The sequence below is a fragment of the Vidua macroura genome, chromosome 2 (genome assembly GCF_024509145.1).
Source record: "Vidua macroura isolate BioBank_ID:100142 chromosome 2, ASM2450914v1, whole genome shotgun sequence".
Classification (NCBI taxonomy): domain Eukaryota; kingdom Metazoa; phylum Chordata; class Aves; order Passeriformes; family Viduidae; genus Vidua; species Vidua macroura.
In genome coordinates this window covers 100,785,395-100,808,040 of record NC_071572.1, presented here as the reverse complement: position 1 = coordinate 100,808,040, position 22,646 = coordinate 100,785,395, and the positions used below count along the sequence as shown (strand labels likewise).

Below are 22,646 nucleotides of genomic sequence, written 5' to 3'. Positions count from 1 at the left end.
TTCATCTGAAATTATGAGAAAAGAACAAACAAATTATAAACTGATCTATTGTTACTGTTTTCCAACGAAGATTTCAACCTGTAATTTCTTTTAATATAATAAAAAAAAATACTTCAAAATTATATGTAAGGAATCACAGGTAAAGCATCACCAGCATTAGTGAATCCAAGCTGTCATATTTTAGCTGTAGATACACAAGTTAGGAAATAAAATGGCAGACATACTTTATTTGTGGTTTTATTTCTCTGAAAGGGTCAGTAAATTCAAATGAGTTTATGCACCTCAGGGACTTTCTGGTCCCTGAACATCTGGGTATGAGCCTGGAACATGGCCCTTGGAAACCATAACCTCACTCATAGAGGAATAGAACCAAATGAAACGTATGTAATTAGTCGTGTGTTCCAGTCAGTACATGGGCAGCTGTATGACTGGTGCTGTGTAAATGCTGCAGCAATGAACATGAGTAATGAAAATCAGGAATTGCCTAATTATGCATGAAGTAATTTGAAGATTATGGGCAGATCCGTTTCAGAAGCTGATGAGTGAAGCACAAGTGTCCTATGTATCATCCAGAGAAGATGAAGAAGAGTTATAAGCATATTTGCCCACATGTCACATATGCCATGATTTTATTAAAAGAATAAACACAGAATTCAGGTCTAGGATTTAGGAAATCTGGTGAGTGCAAAATACAAGTAATACTTGGTATATAGATATCTGAAACTTGCTGAAAAGCAAGAGCACAAGCTCTTACTAAATTCAGAAAGACCAGTGTCCTTTTTGGAAGCAGTGGAACCATCGTGTTACATGGTCAGCTTTTTTGTTTACCGAGGTCTTTTGATCTATTTCTGTATAAGAAGTGACTGATGCACAAGGCATTTATTTAACAAAATTGAAAAGGCAGAATTCAAACAATGTTGTGAATTCATTTCATGCTGCACTAATCAGGTAGTTATTAGGAGCTTTTAGTGCCTGGTCTCTAAATCCTATAAAATCGAGGAAGACTTCCATCAAGTGCAACAGTTATTAAATCACCCCATTAATGGTGGTGCAGAATGCTATGTGTTAGCTATGTTTTGTGATCATCTAGTATTTGGTTTGGTTTTTCAATTATTTTGTCCTTTTCTCATAGGTCTCCTTTTACTGTGTAAGCAAAGATGATACTGCCGTAATAGTAAGGGATTTTTCCCTGTAATAAAATGCAATGTGCAGGCCACCCATTCTGCAGCGCTCCCTTCAGAATGATTAAGTGTTGTTCTGTCCCCCAGGTGCTTTTCAGATAACCTGGCTTCTCATACTGGCTTGACAGTTACATTTCTTCTCTTTATTAATCACTATGAACACAAGCAAGTGCCCTGGACTAAGTTAATGTCAGAATAAAATAAATTGAACCTGGCTTTCACTTCAGTTTTATGTGTGAATTGAAAGTCCCCTGTGAAAGGAATTGAGGCTAAAAAGAGTCATCTGCTCTGAGCTCTCAGGGAGCAGGCAATCAGTGCACCCTGTCTTTTTGCTTTCTATTAAGATAAATCAGTAACTCATTCAGAATGTAGGCATCTTCCTTACTTTTTAAAACATAATGTTTTGCTTTGGTTTTGTTGAGAATTTTTCTGAAGTTAAAGATTGTTGAAGTTTTGGCAAAATGCAGAAGTACTTTACGTTCAGTGCAATATTAATAAAGAAGGGGAAGAAAATTTATTTTTAGAGGATTTAAAAGCTAGATGACAAAATTATTCTTGTTCAGATACATACAGCTTCTTGCTGCAGCAAATAGGAGCCTTTTAGGAGCAGCTTCATCAAGGTAACTCAAGTCAAGCAGCTAGTAGCCCATCTTCAAGGAAGATGAAGCTCTAGACATTAAAAAAACTACAAAAAACCCATAAAACACCCCTCAAGATTACAAGAAAGAGATACTTGAATCCATCCACAGTTTCTATTCCTCTTTGAATTATCCTTGAGGATGCCCTACTTTGACTTTTGGATGGAGATCAGAGTGCAATAGTAGTTTCATTATGTCCACCTACAAATGAATGTGTGTTTATCTAAGAATGCCAAGTAGACAAAATTCTATCTGATGTCCCTCTCCTAAGTACAGAAAATTACTATTTTAGGCAGGCTGTTCATGGGCCTCTTCTTTATATTTTTTGGTTATTTTTTTCCTCACCATTATGCCTTTATTGCTTTTTGAAGAAATCCTTTTTTCTTTAGGTAATTATGACTTCTTGATTATTCAGAAAGTCTTCCAAAATGCTTCCATTATCTGTCATGTGTTTCTATCTACATTTTCATTCTTCATTTTCTCTAGCTTTAGGAGGTGGGCCTATTTGAATGTCTGTATTGATGCATAGGTTTCCTATTTGAGGCTATCCTCATTAAGTCATGACTATATTACTTCATTCTAAATAATACACTAACTCACAAACTTTTTGTTTTCACTCTATTTTTATTCTTGTGGTTCTTTTCTATCATGTGTGTAAATATCTAGCTTTGTCATATATGTCCATCTTGAAGAAGCAATTTAATTTCTCTGCAGTTTCATTGGCTAGCAGAAATAAATGTTTCCCTTTTTTCCTCTTTTGACTGGTTTTGGCTTAACTGTTTAGCTTGTATTTTATTCCAAAGTGGTACCTCTGTGTTTATTCACTTGGTCGTGGCATGGCCCACTGGGGTTTGTTAATACTGTCTGTAATATGCCTGTACCCAAGGATCTTAAAAGGCTTTACACTTTGAGTGGTTGATTTTATGCTGTGATTTAGAGTGGGGAAATAGAGGTGTGAAGAAGATGACTAGACCTGCTTTGGCGAGTGAACTGATGGTGCTCTTCTGCATGTCCTGACAGGAACTCTGTGACATGCTCACTTCCCAGTTCCAGGCAAGACCAGGTTCATCTTCTTTGTCTTTTTGTCTATATAGGTCATATGAGATGCTTCTTTCCCCTGCAAGATCCTGAAGTCAAAAACCTTGGTTTTGAAATAATACATACTCAGAAAGTCTTCCTTTCAATTTTCTTCTGTAGCTTAGACTTACTTCTACCAATAGGATTGCAGCAATATAATGCCTTTATGTTCTTGTATTGGATCCCATCCTTCTCTTAAGAGGTGCCTTTGAGCAGATGCTAATTAAATCGACACACATTTAGCATGACATTATTTTTTTTTCCTTATCTGCAGCAGCTGTTTATGAAACATGATTGCTGTCCCAGTAATTAATATTTCTCAGGACTGTGAGAAAAAAATCAAAAATCACAGCAGTGTCCGATGTGTTTTTCTTTCTGGAGTCTCATTTGTATTGAGCTGGAGTGAGTGCTCGGCACATTCACATCTTCAGACCTGCATGGAGCTGTGCTTAGCAACACAGAGCAGGCTGTGGCTGCTCACTCTGGATACTGGCAGGAGGGCATGGCAGAGGGAGTGCCTCGCTCTGCTCGATGAAAAGAGGGAGTGCTTGGCTTCTCAGTTTTCCTGCTAAATCCAGCACACTGTGCTTGTCCTGTGATATACATATCTCAAGGACTCTTGCGTTGTCCTGGTGTTTAACAGTTGTCAATAAAGTTACTTTTTGGTAACGCATATGCACTGCATCAAGAAATTCCACCATTTTACATATTTTCTTCATACAAGTTGTGTGAAGAACTGCTTTCCTCAGTTTGCTGTGGATTTTCGTGTGATTTAATGCCTGCTACTTCTGGTATTCACATCATACAGTTGTTGCCTATTCCTGGACTGAATGAATTCATACACTTCAGTCATACCTTCATATCTCTTTTTTTTTTATTTTTTGGCCCTGAAGAGTTCTACTCTTTTTTTTTTTTTCTTAGAATGTAACCTGTTACATTCCTCTGTGCATTTATACCGGGGAAAATTAGTGCCCCAATAGTTCTTGTTTCTTTTATTGTCCTTTCAGAGAGAAGACCACAATTTATAATGAAATACTGTTTCATTAATTGCAGTTGGTATTGTACTCTACAGGAAAAAAAAACATCCTTGCTCCTGAGGATACATAGAATAATAATGGTGAAATCTCACCCTGGCTTCTCAAGCTTTTTCCTCAAGTTCATTTTTGTGTTGCTTTTATATCAGTGTGCCACAAAACATCACAGCAATGTGTCACCCCGACTTTTCAGGTGCCTCTAAGAAGGGGTCTTGTGTGTGAGATGTCAGTGGCTCTAAAGTCATCTGGCTGGCTGTACGGACCGTGGGTGGTGTGGGGAGCCAGCTGGCCTAGGAGTACAGGGCTCTGGGATTCTGAGCAGTTCACATGGCTGCACTGTCAGAGAGATCGTCTTGCAGATGCTTTGGCAGTCCCTGAGCTGGAGTCTAAGGTAGATTTTGTCTTTTTTTTCACCACAGCAAGCCATAAAAATGGCAGTTGTGAAATAAAAGGAATTGCATTAATTTCAGTCAGCAGCTGCTGAGAATACTGGGAAAGCATATTTTGTTTTGGGAGCATCATGTTTGGATTTCTAAAACAAAATTTTGCAGGATTTCTGTTCCATGAAAACTTCAAATGTTGGCTTACCTCATGATTCAAATCTGGGTTTTTTTCTTGAAAGCACAAAAAAAAAAGTAATAAAAATTCAGATTTCCAGACAGCCCTACTTAGTCTTCAGTTGAAAGATTTTTTTTTTCTACATCTTATTAGTGAGAAACTCTATTACATCTATGCTTTTTGCATTTGTATTTCTCTCATCATTGTGATGACTGTTAGTGTCCCAGTGTGCTGCTTAAATTTTCTTTTCCCTAATTTTGTTTCATTACTTCATTGCACAGCCTTCAATAATCTAAGTGCTTTTTTGTTTACGCCCTTGACATTCTCAAATGATGATGTTTTTCAGCCATTCTGTAGCTAAGCTATACCTATTTGTCTTGTAGGTTTCTGATTACAGAGTAAATATGCAGCTATGGAAAATACACATTCTCTAATGTATATTAGTAGAAGCAGATGGTGCAATCTGTTCATTGATGGAATTTAGTTTCTAAAACTGATTTAATCTGCTTTGCAGCAAATATCATTCCAGTACTGTCTGTCATAGAACATGTACAAAGGGAGATGTCCCATTTCAGGTTGTTTGTATTTCATTGCAATAAAGTGTTTATTTCATGTGTTACATGGGGTATGACATAACAGAACACCTCTTGTAAAGGCATGTTGTTTCAATTCACAATACTATGTTGTTCATTATTTGGTATTTTTATATGCTATTATTTTTCACGGGCCCTTTTGTATTAGAAAGCAGTGTGCTGCTGGTCCCCTTTGTAAACCTAGTTTTCCTGCAGCCATTAACAGAATGTGCACCTGAGAAGAAACGATGGGCAGTTATTTTCTTCATTTACCAAGTGGAGAGGAATTTTTAATTAATTATAACAGCATTTTGCATAATTTGGCGTTTTTCCCACTGTGAAAAAGAAGTTTCCTTGTTTCTTCAGAATGGAGGATTTTCCAAAATTATGAAGGCCAGATAAACTGTTTGTGTTTTGCTTCTGCTAAGCCAAATGTGGAAGAGAATACAGTGTGTAATACCTGTCTTCTTTAACTCAGAGATCCTGTAGTCTCTAAAGCAGGAGGTACTTGGCCCGAAGTGCTGAATTGTCATAGAGGTCTTGAGGCTCTGTATAGCTGGAGAAACAGGCTTGCAGAGGCAGTTTTCTTCTCCCCGCTTAGCACAAAATGTTTGCAGCTCTAGCAGTAAAGAAAGTGGTAGGTAAATTAGGTTGCATTTCCTGTTGCAGTGAAGGATGTGTGAATCCTCCAAAGTCTTGTGGAGTTATTAAATTAAAGGATGTGGTGGAGTAGAGCAAGTAGTCCAAAAAGTATTGCAGAAATAACATGATATAAAAGCATCTGTTTGGGAAAAAAAAACCTGTTGGACTTCATACCTTTCTGAGTAATTGCTTGACTGTTCTCTACATTTAAAAAATTAAATATTAGCTACAGCTGTTTTTTGGGGAGATTTTTAAGTGAATCTGTTCTCCAGTTCTTTTCTCTAGAATGTCTTAACCTCCTGTAGACTTAGAGCTAGAATTTAAAAATTGATCTCCCATAGAATTTTAAACACTCCAAAGAGTTTTCATAACTTACACAAAAGGTGATTTGTTTCTCTTTTCCCCTAGAGATGCTTATAATTTTGTTTTTATACAAAGCCAATGAATAATAACAATAAAAAATAATGTGTCTTTCAAGATGATTATGTAAACCAAAATGAACTTAATAGGAGACATGTCAGTATAAAAAAGAACACTTCTGTTTCATCTAATCAAAGAATGACTTGGGTTGGAAGGGACATTAAGGAATACGTGGTTCCAAACCTCTGGCATAAGCAGATGTGCCATAAGGGACATGTTCTACTAGAAATGTAGTAAAATATGAAGTATATGTGATATCCCATGATTGTTCTTGGAAGTATACCTTGTATCCCACTGAAGAAAGAGCAGATATCCAGCAGTTCACATCATTCTGTGCTGACCTATGCTGACAGCTGTGTGTTCTCTGCCAACAGCTGCGTGTATTGTTGAGTCCAGAGAACATCACCCATTGATGTTAAAGTGTTTTTAAAACATTACTGCTCTAAATATCTCTAAGACTGAGGTAACTTTTTATAAAGTTACAAGCTTTTTTAGCATTTTAAGTGTGGTGGGTTAACCTTGGCTGGCTGCCAGATGCCCACCCAGCTACTGTCTCACACTCTCTCCTCATCAGGGCAGTGGAAAGAGATAATATGGAAAATATCATGGGTCAAATTAAAGGCAGTTTAATGAAAGAAAGCAAAGGTTGTGTGTGGAAGCAAAACAAAAATATAGACTTAATCTCTATTTCCCATCAGCAGGCGATGTCCAGCCACTTTATGGGAAGCTGGGCCCCAGTACACATAGCAGCTGCTTCAGAAGAGAACGCCTTCATATGGAATGTCATCCTCCTCCATTCTCTTACCTTTTATTGCTGAGAATGACACCATATGGTACAGGGTTATCCCTTTGGTCAGCTGTCAGCTGTCCTGGGTGCATCCCCTGCCAGCCTCTTGCTCACTCCCAGCCCCTGGGGGTGTTGGTGCTGTGTGGGTGCTGCTCAGGCACTTCAGAGGCTGCTGTGGGGAAGGCTCAGCCTGTCCCTGTCAGATTCAGTGCGCTGATAGATGCTGTTTTACACTGCCATTTGAGAAACATGCACACACTGAATTAAAAACTGTAGAAGTTTTTGGAAAACTGATGCTTTTCTCAATAATAATGGTTTCACAGTTTATTAGTACAGTAATAATGGTTTCACATTACATTTCATGTTTGGATTACTGACTAACAAATTCAGTTCATGACAAACCAGTGAAATTTACGTGGAGCATTTCTCCTTGTATGTATGCATTTTTTAAAATTGCAACCTTAAGTTTAATCAAGGAACTCTATGCAAATCAAGCTTTAAAATACAATGGTCCTGAAACTTCTTTCATGACTCTTTCTTCCCACCCCCCCCTTCCCTGTGAAAGACATACTCAACCAAATTACACATGAATGGAGTCTGCTTTCACACAGATCTTATGGAAAACCCAATTATCCAGCTTCCTGTTGGGGAAGCTAGACAATGTTTGTGCTTCAGCCACTAACTGTTTTTGGAATTTGTCATGCCAGACAAATCTGTAATCAAATCTTTGGGGTTTTTTATTTAATAACAGAATAGGTATGGCTTCATGAAGTCTGGGTGAGTTTCTTTGTGCTCACAAATAAGATGCACTCTTCTGAAAATCTCTAATTAAGAGAATACTAATGTAGCAGACCTCAAAGTGCATGGAGCTAAGTTTATTTCTTAACAAGTAAGCTCTCTAGGGAGTGTTCCAAAGATGATGTTCTGAACTACTAAGCTTATGTTGGTTTCTTCTTTTAAACAAAGGCTGAGTTATTTTTTAAGTTATATTTTTCAAATGCAAAATGAAATCTTAATGCTTTCTGGACTCAGTTGCCTTAAAATCTAGTTATGTCCTTGTTGTGCCTTGTGGTTATCTGTGTGCTTTTTAAAGAAAACTATCTTGAAATAACTTTGAGAATTGTTGGTTTAAAGCTATAGCAGAGCTTGAAGCTGAGTCTTGAGCCACAGTCTCCTGATCCTGAAGGTATTTTCACTTTACTGAGAGCTTTTATTAGGGCTAATGGTGATACAGCTGTGGCTTTGATAAGCACCACCCTGAAGATGATGCACAGAAGCCGAGTTAAGCCTTTTTAAGAAAATAACATCCATGTTTGCCCTGTGCAGCAGCATTTCAAAGACCAGACTGTGAGGAGGGTGACTAAAACCAAATTGAATGATGCAGGGCTGCTATAAAACCTTCCTTCACAGCCTGGTGAGCAGGAGTGGAGTGCTGTGGCAGGTGACCCTTTGGTGGCCCTTTTTCCCCATTGCCATCACCTCCCAGCTGCAGAGCAGCCCTGCAGCTCCCAGCTCTGTTCTGCTTGCTGGGCTCCCTCCACACAGCTGGTGTCTGCCTCTGGCTTTGCTGCAGCTCCGTATCCTCTTGCTCTGCTTTTAGGAGCACAGTTCCCACTTGAGCAGGTGAGGGATGTCCAGCAGTGATTTTCCAGTGGAGATGGGCAGGTATGCAATATATTGGGAGAGGGAGCTGGGGGAGCACTTGTTTTGCAAAATAGGAGGGGGTAAAATGTAATTAAACTACTTGAGCAAATGCAGCAGAGCAGTAGTTTTGTACAATTGGCAAAGGAAATACAATTGACTGAAAGAATGACGATTGAAGTTTAAAAAAATCTCCAGTTTTCTAGTTTAACTGATATATTTTTCAGTCTGTGCTGTGTTACCTCTTTTTTCTTCCTGTAGCTTGCAGGAGAAACTGGTACATTTTCCACTTGGGGAATGAGCAAGACTGCTTTTTCACATGGACTGAGGAGAAAGGTTTATTTTCTGTGTTTGCTTTAGTTTTTATAGCGTAGGGTTTCTAGGGTTGCTGAACCTACCCAGCTCTTCTTTTTGATTTAAATCTGGTTTTGTTTGGATTAAGCATGATTTCAGAGTTCAGTTAAAACTAATTTCATTCTCTTTGCCTGTAGGAAAGAGTGTTGGGTGGGTTGATTCAGCAGTTGTGTGTGAGCTAATTCTGCAGTTTAGTGCAACCATATGTTTAAACCATTGAACAGCAGCTGAACTGTGCAAGATTCCCCTCTAAGCTATCAAAGGCAGTGTGTAGTCATTAACTCATGGGTATGTGCAGTGCATTCTCCCAGCACCTGCCTTTCAGTGCCCTTTGCAGCAGTTCCTTGACAGTCATTTACAAGCATATTTTAACTGAAGGGAGGGGTGGGTCCTCAAAAAGGTGTTCTTGCGATCCAGCATTTTAGGGTCAGCAGGCTAATGAAGGAAGAGACTGAGAAAAACCTTGAGGATTTGAGCCAGCTAGGTTTTCTAGGGAAGCAGTCCAAATGTTTTCCAGATTGTCACAAACTGCTGAATTGTTTACAGTAAATTTTAACTGGAAGATCCCCAATTGAGCCAGATGCCATAGCTGTTTGCAGAACAATCAGGAGAGTGGTGAAGTATTCGGGAATTGGAGTTTTAGAGATGGCAGCATGTAGTTGGAGGCAGAGTGCTGGCAGCTATAACTTGATAAAGACATTTTACAGGAGAAGGGGAGGAGAGATTCAGATTTAAGAGATGTAGCTGAGGTGCTGTACGGATTTTTTTTTCTTTGAGGACTTGTAGCCAAGAGTGCCTCTTTCTTTTTCACCTCCTTAGCTGTGAGCAGTTTCATTGTGGAGTGAATTGACTGAGCTTGTAAATCATCCACCCTTTTACCAGTAATTCAAGAGCTAGACCTTTCAGGTTATGGTAAAGATGTACCTTTTCTGTCTTAATAAACTAGTTTTTAAAATTTTCTTTTCTTGTCCCCATTAGCAAAATGTATATGATTTCTCTACCTGCAGACTGACAAGAACTATTTGGCTTTGTGTTGCCCAGACCTAAAAATCCCTGTTACTTCTACCATTGATTTCAAAACAGCTCCAAGCACACCAGATGAGTTTTGGCAGGAGAACAAAGATTATGTAATTTTGAGACAAATCTACTTGTTTTACTTTTAAAATAATAATTCAGAATTAAAAATTCCTCTTCTAAAATCTGAATTGAAATCGTGTCTAGCAAGTAAATCCATTTGTTGTGGAGAAATTTGAGGACTGAGAAAAATAGGAGCGAGAAAGGAAATTGAATCTTTGAAAATGGAAGCGAGAAAGGAGACTTTATCTGGCTTTAATTCAGGAGCTAATATTCATGTTAAAATGAAAGGGCTGGGCTTTTTCTCTCTTGCTTAGTTTGCTAATGAGTCACTTTTCCTAGATCGTCCTCTCTAGTATTAGTAATGAGCTTGTGAGGCTGCTGGTGCTTCCCCCGGAGCCAGGATCTGCTCCATGGTTACTCATCCCTATGGTATTTCAGATGCTGGCATCTGCCTGTGCTGAATAGACTGCAGTGTCCAGTGTCAAAGGGATGGCTCAGAGGCAGAGGCCTGTGGATCATCACCTGGGTGTCTTAGCTGAACAAACCCAAAAGCTTTTCCACCTACGTTTTCCCCTTTCTTGCTGTTTTTCAGGAGTATGTGCACCAGTATGTGCTCCTGTCTATTCAGCCATTCCTATTGTGTTGTCCTTCTCTTGCAGCCTCTGTGTTGCCTCCCTCTCTTTTTCCATGTGGGAATGATGTGTGTCATGTACATTTGCATGGTTCTTTATAGCTCTCTCCCCAAAATCTCACCTGCATTCCCATTTCTCCTGGCATGTTGCCTAATTTTTTGTTTAGTGTTCCTTATAACTCTGCCAGTCTCAAACCTTGTCTCATGCCTGTGGTCAAGGTACCCTTACATGCTCTGGACAACACAAATGGGCATCCAGGTTTTACTTCATCCTAGTTTTAGGTCTTTCTGTTACTGGAATAAGCCATAAGTATAAGCACCATGGTATAAAAATCTACTGTGTTTTATGGAGCTGCAGCATGTAACTAACTGAGTGTACATGGATGCACTTTTACCCTGACTTAGTCCTCAGGGAAGACCTTCCCCTTTAGCTGTCTTGTTCTCCAGCTTGATCTTTTCACTTGTGTTGGGCAGGAAACTGGGTAGAACAGAGATGTTTGTGGTATGTGTATTAATAAGAAAATGTTGGAAGTATGACAGGAACCAATAATGGAGAGTTCTTTTCCTTTTGGGTACTAATTGATGGACTACGATCACCACAGGTTGGAAGGGACTGCAAAATTCTGACATTTTTAACAACTGCAAAGCTGCAAACTTCTCTGCTCTTCCAGAGTACATGAATTGTAATAAGGAAGTGTTCATTTCTTCGCAATAAATGGTAGCACAAGAGGAGACAACCTCAAGCTATGCCAGGGAGGTTTAGATTGGATTTTAGGAAACATTTTTTTACTGAAGTGAATATAAAGCATTGGAACAGGCTGTCAAGGGTAGTGATTGAGTCACCATCCCTGGAGACATTTAAAAGGCCTGTAGGGACACTTTGGGACATAGTTTAGTGGTGGATTTGGCAGTGCTGGGTTAATGGTTGAAATTGATGACCTTTTCCAATCGAAATGATTCTGTGGCTGGTTGTATGATTTTCTATCAATCAACAACCTAAACAGTGCTAAAAGGGCTTTTCACCTGGGGGCAAGGGGGTGATGCTGTGACCCAAGTTCTGACCTAAGTCCTTCTGAAAGGACAAGGAGAGTGCAGAGGCTGCCTTGCTTCACAAGGTTGAATGAGAATCTCTGCCCTTAAGGGTATCTGGTCATGGACCCTTTTCACTGGAAAAAGGGATAGGTGCTGAGTAAAAGGGGAGGCAACAAACGAAACAGAGACCCAAATCTGGGCAGACAAACCTAATGGAGGCAGGGACAAGAAACAAACTTTGTCAACCATGCTAATGGATAGGCTGCTTATAACCTCATTTAATGTAGAAGATATAGTCATAGAAGATACCTCTGAGGTATGATTCCTTTTTGAACTTAGTCTCAGATAAAACTCTTCCACCTTGTCCCCAGTGTGGACCAGGCAATGCCAGAGCCTGACTTCATCAGTGTCAGAATGCTTCCAGTGGAAGTATCTGCAGACACACATGAGCTTGATTTAAAATATCTGTGATGTCAAGCAGATGTTACAGTTCTTTTTAAGTTAATTGCATTAGTGTATCACTTAATATGTTTAAAGTTGTGCATCAAACAAATAGAGAAAATTATTCAATTATATCACTTCTAATGCTAAAATAGGTTTTATTTTATCTTTACATTATTTGTTCACACAAGCTTAGCTGAGAAGGTTTTAGTCATTTGCAATACTAAATGCAGAGAGGAAAACTTGGATTGGTTTTAATCAATTATTCACTTTTTGTCAATCCATAAAATAAAATACATAAGAAATTGTTACTTATTGTTGAATTGCCATTTATATCATCTGATGTTCTGTACTGGACGAAGATACGATAGGTAGAATTGGAGTCTTCAGTTGTAGCTGTGGTGGCTGTCTGAGTACTAGACATGAAATTAGACATCATATACTCATATGATTCATTCTTATCCTTCAACATATATAGTTGAAGATGTCAACTTCAGAAAAATCTAATATCTGAACACATAATAATTGCAGCACTTTCCTTGAAATGCCAGGGTTTCGGGACTTAAAATTAGTTATAAATCATATCCTGTATTAATAATCTGAAACATTTCATTATTTAACGCTGGCAAATGTGCTTCTTAATGCCATTTTCGTTCAGCTCATGCTCTTCTCTGTCTGCCTGTCTACTCTTCATAAATGGGGACAGAATCCCTTTGCTTTGACTGCGCTGGAGTAACACTGAGTGTCTGAAGAACAGTGGATTCATCCATGAGATGGAGGCTGTCATCCGCCTCCATGGAACGTGAGACAGTAGGGCTCCTTGCAATGAAACACAACGTGCAGAATTTGCATGTTGTTCTTGTCTTTGAGAATATATGACAGATTGTTTGGTGTAGCAGCAGATTGTCATATTGTCATTTTTATTATTAGATAGTGTGTGTTTTTACTGGTGTGGCCATTCTAGTAATTTCCTATGCTGTTTGTGTGTGAGCACTGCCATGGGGTTGTTTCAGCAGGATGTGCACCGCAGGGTTCTGAAGTCCCTTATTTCTCACAGAACTACTGAAACTTTTTAAGTTTCAATATCTTACAAGAATGTTCATCTCTTGTTGATCATCTGCTTGCTTCTTACATTACTGCTATTCTTACTTGGAAGGAAAGTCAGCAGAGATGCTACCTGAACCTCATGCAAGGTGCAGAAGTCCCAGTGAACAAAAGAGGAGGAGGTGTGAGGCTATATTGTTATATTTATTTTATTAGTTTGTTTTTTATGAGATTTTTCAGGATGTACCTGCTTCTGTCATGTTTGGGATGCTTAGCAAAATAAGGAAACAGAAAAAGCTTCATGGCCCATACCAGGTATCATGAAACTTCATGTGATGCAGCTGTCAATACCTGGTTCTAGTACAAAATTACTGAGTAAGGGACCATGAGAGCATGAGTCCTTGGCTTTCAGTTCCCTGGTATTGGACTGGGAACTTCTGTGAGCAGTCAGAGAACAACTACAAAAGTCTGCAAAGATGGAGAGTTTGTGTTTCTTCCCCTCCAAAGCTTTAGGCAGTGCATCTCTGCTGGATGTTACTGCAGAGAGAAAGACAACTTTTCCGTTTTTGCATCAATAGGGCTGACTCCTTACTTACTGGTGCCCTGTGTACACATAGCCAAGCACAAAAAGGTACATAAAATTTTCTCTATTACTGTAAAATTATTTCTTTAGAAATGCAAAGAATTCAAGCCCTAGCAGTGTTTCTGAATAATACCTGCTTCAAATCTTGGAAACATTTTTTTTGTGACAAAAGATTAATCACAGTAGATTGTCAGTTCTAAATGTCTTCAGTTTATTTTTTGTTGCTGAAAATTACATGTATTTAAAAAATAATTAATATCTGTTCCTAGGAATGTACATACTGTCTTTATCTGTCTTTTTGTATGAGCTTGCTACATGTTGCCAAGTCCTATGGAATTATTTCCAGTCTGTTTGAATGTTTTTTTCCCCTTATTCAACCATAAGCACAATGTCAAATCAAAGCTGCGGTATGAAATGTGTTCTGCTGGGAAATGACCATGATGAATTCAATGCCGTGCTGGTTACTTGCTGTATTTCAAGGTGGAAGAGCTATATTTGATCTTGGGGGCGGAAGAGAAAACCACAGTGTGCAGGCTGGTGGCTGCTCTGTTGCTAATTCATTGCCAGTTTTGGGGAAAAAATATCTGCGTTTTCTCTCTATTTTTTTAGGCCAGATATTAGCTTGAAATACAGCTCTAACTATTTCAACAAAAGTTCAGTATAAAATTTAATTCCTTGGAGATTTGTGTATTGTTCAGAGCCATAGCTAAGTCTTTTAACTCCTGCAAATCATAATAAAGAGTAATAGGTAAAAAGCCACTGGTTCTTTAAATCAGTGTCACCAGTGACTCAGAATATGTATTGATTTTTTCTTTATTCCTACCAGCAGTTTAGTTTAAGATTCAGCAGGTCCACTCTGAGAAAATTCTGCATAAAGCAGTGCTGGATATTCTTGGTTAATACTGCTTTTTAAATTCTGTTTAAGAAATTTTGAATAATTAGAAGTAATTATATCTGTAACATATTAAAATATCTATCCAAAAGGCTAGTATAATTCCCAGTTTATAGCTTTTGTTATGTATATTTGAGTGTATACTTACTGGAATGTATAAATTTATTTTCATCAAATTTTTTCAGAGATCTATGCAAATTTAAAAAGTCAATTATATTCCCCCAAACATACTACTTCCTGAATATAACAGAATTGCAGCATGATTTTGAAAAAAACCCAAACAACCATGCTGAATTTTCCCTGCAGATAGTGTCTGTATCAACAAATAATCTCGATGAAATGATTATGGGCTGTTTGTCTTTACCCTTCGTAATGCGCTAAGCAAATTTCAGTGCTTCATCCCCACGTGAACCACTTGCTAATTTGGTGTTTATACCATGTTTGTCACTCCCTTTATTTGTGCAATTTTGAGAGGCCAATTCCTGATGTGCATCAGCTATTATTCCACATAAGATTATGTGACAATATTCCACCTGGAAGCCCAGTGGAAGGAAGGTAAAGGAAGGTAACCTGAGGCTCTGTGAAATCGTGAAAGCTGCAGAAAAATAAATGGGAAGGGTGGCCATTAGGGAGAAGAGCAAGATGCATGTGTAGAATAAAAGCTATTGATAAAAAGTTTTACCTCCTGAGTCACCCTGCTTCCCATATAAATTTCCATATTGGCATGTGGCCACTGCTGTAATTGTTTGCATTAAAAAGTAGTATCAGGAATGTTGTGTATTTTTAGCTCTCACTACAGCAGTAGAAATGAAAAAAAAAGGTTAATGTTTTATGGTAAGCCAGTTTTCTAAAGACCATCTCAGATCTGTAAGATCTGTGGTTGCAATTTGGAAACCTTTGGCAAGAAATATCAAAGTACAACACAAATATCTCTGAAATTTCAGAGACATACATTTGTAGCTGATATATTTGTTACTTGCTATATCTTCTGAAGTCTTCTGCCATTTCACAAACAAACTTAGATGATCCCTCTCCATTTTCACATGGTTGGCTTTCATTCTGCTTCCTAAGCAGGCAGTAAGTTTGTGTTCGTTTTCAAGATTAGGTGCTGGAGAACTTTACTTGTTAATATACCTTCACTTCCATCAACCTTTGGAGGGAGGCCTCTGAGGAGTGTATTAGCTGACTTGCACATTTGGTTTTCTACTGGTTTGGAAATTGGGAGGTTAACATTAAAGAGCTGAAATGCATATTCTGCATGGGGAGTTAAGAAAATGTTAAGAAATAAATTCCTAGTGTACTTTTGTGCAAAGAAGTATTAATTTAAGGAAGCCGCACTGAATAGGGGTTGAAATTTCCTTTATTGTAATTTTAAAATGCCAGATCAGGAAGAGGCCTTGAACACGAGTGGTGTCTAAAGTCCATGGCTGACAATTCATCCTTGAAGAGTTCTTTGGCACTGTACCTGAAGAAATAGAGATATTGTTAATTTACACTGTAAAGAGTAATGAATATGAAGCCCAGTGCAAGGAGGATTAATCATAAAGATAGGTCACTGTTGAATGCCTGGTGCTCCCTGAAAATGTGACACCTTCTGATGTATTTAAGTATTGCTAGGACCCTGTGCTGTAGCTGTTATGAGAAGGACTCTGGAGCTACATTGCAAATTAAATAACTTAATCTGATGCACATGAAGTTGGAGCAGTGGCCTTGGAGGGGAGGAGGGTGACAAGAATTCCCAGTTCGTCTCAAGGCGCCCCCGTCTCATGAACAGGAGCAGTATCAATAAATAGGTTGAGCGGGAAATCTCCTTTATGAAGGAAAAATGGGAGAAGTGAGATGAAAAAACACCTAGAATACAGGAGGGGAAGAACTGGAAAACTCCCCAGATCAAACCAATAGAAACATGCTGAACTGGAAAAAATATTAAATAATTAAAGCCAAACTATGTAAAAATTAAAGCTAAGCTATTTAAAAATTAAAAAAGTCATTGAGACCAAAAAGAAAAATATTAAGCAATGGAGAAGTAGAGAAAAAGACAGATTTGTAGAAAAGACAGTGATTTTGTTTTGGTCTATGCCTTTTGTGAAACATGAGTTTAGAAGATCTTTGGTAACCAGATCAAGAAAATCTTTAAAGTCATTTAAGTAGATTGAAGGCCAAAAGATAAACTCTTGTGATAAGCAAAAAATGTTCGCTGTTCATTTACCTTCCAATTGATTTTCCTTCTTCCTTTTGCAGACTTGTCTTTTTTTTGGTAGTTTTAACTACTTGTAAGCAACCATTACCTCATATTCTACATTTTTATGATATAAAGATTCGAGAGAAAGCAAGTTTATCTATGTATGAGAAAAAACTGTCCCCAGCTACTGTCCAGGAATACCAGCTATGAGGGATGATTTTCTTCCTTTCAAGTTGCTACAACTAGAGAATTTATTTCTTGATTTAATACTTCTTTCAAATGTAATTTATTTAGGTTGTTCAGGTGTTAATTCAGAAACACGCTGAATTTAAATTTTATCTTTTTAGGTGTAAATGGTATCTTTACAAAAATAAATAAGTGACCTCAAACATTTACAGTTTTAAAAGATCTGTCAGTTTTATTATTTGTATGTTTTACACTAGTAAACATGCAGTTATTATTTACATTTTTGTTTGGAAAGAAGCAAGCATCACTGTGCATTTATTGGGCTGTGTTATACTCTGTAACAGTGGAAATTGATTCCTCTGCCTACAAGATACACCTTTGGAAACAAAACTGCTTCACTGATAATTAACACGTTAATCAGATCTGCCATAAAGCCATCGTGTCAGAAGGGCCATTGTCCTGTGCTTTTCTAGAGCTTGGTTTCTTGTCTTTTCATTTCAAGTACAAATTCTTGAGTGCTAAATCTGAATTAAATGGAACACTCCCTCTACATCAATATACAGAAGCTTTAAATTACATAGGGATAAGCTTGACAAGATGTCCTCAACCTCTGACCTTCTGAGAGTCTTTCCCAAAGAGAATTGAAGGTCACCTATTGTTATCTGTGTGATAGAGACTTCATTGCACATTGATTTGAAGCTGGGTGGATTTTTCTCTCTACTTGTCTTTATAATGCTCTTAAAACCGTTATTTGCACTCTCTTACTGTAGTGTAACACCAAAAGAAAGGTCACAGAAATGTATGTTTTTACATTTCAATATCTAAGAGAAGGTTATGGGTTAGCAGAGCTGGATGAAAAGCTTTTTTCATCCCTCAGCTGAGTAAACTGTCAGATTTTGCATTCATTTGGGTTGGATATGATCTTTTTTAAGAGCAAGGGCTTTTTTTCAATTGGAGCATTAGGTTTTTGCAGTGAAATTTGTGTTCAAAGTTCAGTTTTAGTATCTTCTCTTCAGCTGTTTGATTTTTCAGCATTTCAATATCTTCTGTAGCATACAGCACCCTAATAGTTCAGTGTCCTTACGTAAAAATAAAGTAGGAAGAACTTAATCCTGAAGAGTGTATCTGTTTTGCCTTATGGATTGTTTGCAACTGACCCTTGATAATGGCTGGTTCATAATTGCAGATTTTTAGAAATCACTTTGAGTGTGTGCTTGTCTAAACTTTTTATTCTTGTTTTCTTTTTTGTAGATTACAGATAGAAGAATCTTCTAAACCTGTAAGGTTATCACAGCAGCTGGACAAAGCTGTAACCACAAACTATAAACCTGTGGCTAATCATCAGTATAATGTAAGTAGCTTTTAGTATTTTCCCTTCTTTTCTTCAGGAGGAATTTGACTTAGAACTCCAGGACTGCTCTGCTGCTATCCAGTGGCTCTTTTGCTCACAGCTGGCTGCTCTCTTTGACAATGCTCTGTGTCATCTGATTTCTCCTTGATTTTTGTCTTCTGGGGATCTTCTTTCTGTCTCAAGACCAGTATCACCCTTGGGGCTAAGGTCTGCCAGTCGTAACTGTCTTGTGTTATCTGATGGAGGGCAGACCACCTTCACCCAACCTTATTTAAGTGGCTTTATTACATTCTTCCTCTAATGTTTTGGTTTTTTTTTTTTTTAATGTAATTTTGGCATTTGTGGATGAAAGGCAGTTCTGGCTTTGTGCTATGAGATGTGGAAACGTTCTTTTGAGCCAAATAACTTATCATCTGCAGGAGGGTAAGGGACTTGAAAAGAATCATTAGTTTCCAGTCCTTTGGAGGAATTGGCAACAAATAGAAAAGAGTAACAGCTGATAATTTTTCTCCGTTTCCTACCTTAACAGTACATGTTATTGGCATCATTGGCTTTGTCAATATTACACCCACACTGCTGTTCCAGATCAGTTGATGTACATACAAACTGTAACATCCTTTTCCTTAAAGATACTCTTTGAGTATGTTGAATGTGAGGAACATTAAGTCATACTGAAAATGAATCACTGTGTTAGTCATTTAAACTTTTACACTTTTTATTAAGATTTTATTTACATAAAACAAGTGACAATATACTGGATGATATTTAAGCATCAGTCAGTCTATTGCCACAGAACCAGAAATAATAATTTCTCTCTCGTGGGTCTGTTTTGTAGTAGTTACTGTTCAAAGTCTGCTCTGTACATGGATGATCATACCAGTATAACTATTGCAGCTGAGGGAATGCCATTTAACCAAAACAGTCACACTGATGTGTCCTACTGTGCAGATGCAGTTTTACATCAGTATATCAGTATACATCAGCTGCTGGTGTTCTCCTTTAGTTCTGGAATGAGCTTTGGTGGGGTTCAGCTTCTCTTTTTAGTGGGATGCCGTTCCATTTCCCTGACACCAGCATAATTATGGCAGTATGACTACAACCTAGAGATAATCTTTGTATCTTTATTCCAGCTGCAAACTGCAGGTCATCATATCATAATGGAAATTTAAATCTTGTGTGAAATTGAGGGGGTATAACCAGGCCTGTTAAAAGTGATGATGCTCTTATGTCCTAATCATTATATTTTTATTGGTTACATAGCTGTCCATGGTCATAGAAATCCATCAGCAGTGTGTTTTGTTTTCATGTCTACCTTAAAGGTGTTCTGATGGGAAAAATCTTGTAAGACGTACTTGAGTCACCTTGATCTTGCCTTGACTCTAAAGGCTGAGACATGACTACTTTCTACAAAATCTTTCTTTTCATTAAGTCTTTTATTAAGGTTCAGGTTAGATGGCTGAAAGAGTATATAACTGGGAGGAAAAGTCCATGAACTTCTAAAACCTCATGGTTGAATTTTTCTGCAGTTTTCAAGCAGCAGCTGCTTTCTTAGACCCTGCTGCATTGCATGTAATTATATGGGTACTGTGTTGGGGACAGGATTTTCACAAGAAAGAAATAAAAATGTGCAAACTATCATATATGTTAATACAGTCACCATCTGGACAGTTTCTGAGGGAAGAATGAGTATCTACTAAGTAAGACAGAAAGGGTTAACATTTCTTGAAGGAAAGAGTATAAAATGGGGCTTAAGTGTGGCTGCTCCATGTACCTATAAATTAACATACAGCAGGAAGGAGGAGGGAAGTAAATTACATGTGGATGGGAAATAGCAATAGCTTGTTTGACTTCAAGGACTGGGAAAGTGATTAGGTTACTTTTGCAAGAAATTATATTACACCTACATTTTTATTTGAAGAAATTGCTATTCCATTACAATATATGCTAAGCTTTTCTTCTCTGGGGAAAAGACCTCCATTATATCTATAAATATTAAATGTGTTTACAAAGTTGCAAGGTTAATATTCTAGAATCTGGAAGCTTTCTGTGACTTAATTATTTTTCATAATACAGCAGAAAGGTTCTTCAGTGGTTCTGGTTACCCTTTCAGAAGCTTCTTCTAGTAGTTTCTTTGTGGTCCTCTCTTCCCAGTATCCTGTACTGTAGAGGTTGGTGAGACAAGAAAACCTTTAGGACTACTTTAAAGCATCTTTAGATGAAACTTCAGATTTATTCTCACTTCTATATCACTTTTGTATTCACTGTCTACCAAAGCAGCTACATCAGCTTCAGTATTAATGATACTTTCAAGAAGGCAATTTTGGCAGCTTTTCAGCAAGCTTAGCAACATCCTGGGAAGGTAAACAAAGAGAAATTGATTTCAGCATAAAGTCTTTTGGGGATAAACTCACAACTTCTATGCTAAACAGCTTGTTCTGAAATGGTTCTTTCTTGAAATCAAATAGTATTTGAATGTTTTTTAAATTAAAAAAATCACAGAACTTTAAAGACATCTAATTAGTTTACAGTGTAGGTGCATTCTATTACATGACTATTAAAAAGTGCTTTAAGCCTACTACGTAGAAGATCCTGTTTGCAAAGAAAACAGGAAGGAAAAAAGTGAAAGGCCAAAAAGAAGAAATCTACAACAGAAGACACCAGTTTTTTTGTTTTGTTTTGTTTTGTTTTTTTTAAGCACTCCTCAGTGTGCTCTTCTATTAGACAACGGTGGAAACTGTTGCAGAAGTTAGAGGAAAATGCTAGAGTATTGCTAATTAGAGAGTGGGCAACTGGGGCACCAGCAGCTAATAAGCTAATAACTATTCAATAAAGGGAGGGTTTGATATTCAGTTTTTTATGTGAGTTGATTTTATACATTAATGAATTAAGAATATTAGAATATTCACATGGAATTTTTAAAATAATTGTTGGACTTCCAGTAGAAGCAAATGTTTTGACATGCTATTGTTTAAAGGAAGGCCAGTGTCATAGGTTTATGTGCTCTTCTCATGTCTGTGGCGCAGCAGTTCTCCTGTGGATCCTGGCAACCAAGATGATGTTCTGTCGAGCTGGTTTGCTTGATGTTACAGTTTGCTATGTTACAAAGCTATTACTGTTTTGAAGATTTAGTCTTCTTTAAATGCAGTGGCTAAAGTGTTAAATAATTACACTAAACTTTGTTACTGGATAAAAATCAATTGCATGATGGGTTTGTGTGGGGTGAGATTGTAGCTTTAATAACACCACACAGAGTTAGAAAAGCAAGCAAGTATTTATTGTGTGCACCCATTTTAGTTTAAAGCAGAAGAGACTTCAAGCTACAGGTTGGGAACAATTGCTCTGGATCCAGTTTAATGATGTACATCCATTTCAGAATGTGAAGAAGGTAGTTGGGTGGCTGGAGACCTGGGAGCCACGGCAAAGGTGGCAATAGTCTTTAGCCACTTTGGAACAGCTACCAAGAGACAGGCTATTTTCACTCTGAGAGTAGGAGGGAGTTGGCTGGCAAGGATACATAGGAAAAAACCATTTGTGCCATAAAACCAATCTTTCTTCTTAAAAATAAGATCTTTAGTATCTAGTAGATCTGTGCATTTTCATTTCTAGGCTTTTCATCTGAAGGTCTTCCTTTTGAGAGTCAGCTTTGAGCCATCAGAAGCAGAACAACTCCCATACAGAATTATCTCATTTACAGCCAGGCGTGCGTCCCTTATTGATCACATGCATCTTTTCTGCTGTACATTGTGCCGCTATGGATTCACCCACGCAGTTTGCCTGAAAGCACTTGATGATTGCATGACTTACACTACCTTCTGGATCACTTTTGTTGGTTCCAAGGAGCTGGCTGGTTTTCTGTTCGAGGGTGGTTTTGGGGGTGGGTGGGGTGATGTGCTGGCAGGTGTCGCGGTTGGTGCTCTCTGGTGACTGGAGTTTGTTTGGGGTGTGCTGGTCTGTGCTTCTGATGATGAATCAGAGGAAGTATTTTTGGAGGCGATAAAAGTTTCTGTGAAAATATATAGTCATCTGGTGCAGATTATAATGGTTAAGTAATTTTTAATGTACAGTTTGAAGTAGGATGATGTGTGGCAAAAAGGGGCCTCTGCCTGCTTAGAAGGTTTGGTTTTTTGGGACTAGTGCAACTTCATGTGTGCTACTCTGGCTTCTCCTGAAGAGAAACAATCCAGATCCTCAAAATGTGCCTTTGACGATTGTTTGTATATTGATGGAGTTGATGCCTTGAGTGCTGTTTCTGGAGAAAATGAGGCAGTGTCCAAGGGCCATTGGGAACATTTGTTGGGCAGATGCTTGTTATGATTGTGGATG

At 38.0% G+C, this 22,646-nt stretch overlaps 1 protein-coding gene across 1 annotated transcript in view; it reads left to right on the top strand.

Moving 5' to 3' along the window:
* Window positions 1-22,646, top strand: part of GTF2F2 (general transcription factor IIF subunit 2) — a 79,256-nt gene that overhangs the window by 50,684 nt on the left and 5,926 nt on the right. Inside the window, exon 7 of the mRNA XM_053970727.1 lies at window positions 18,224-18,323. Coding sequence (XP_053826702.1) covers window positions 18,224-18,323 — 100 coding nt within the window. The remainder of the gene's footprint in view (window positions 1-18,223; window positions 18,324-22,646) is intronic.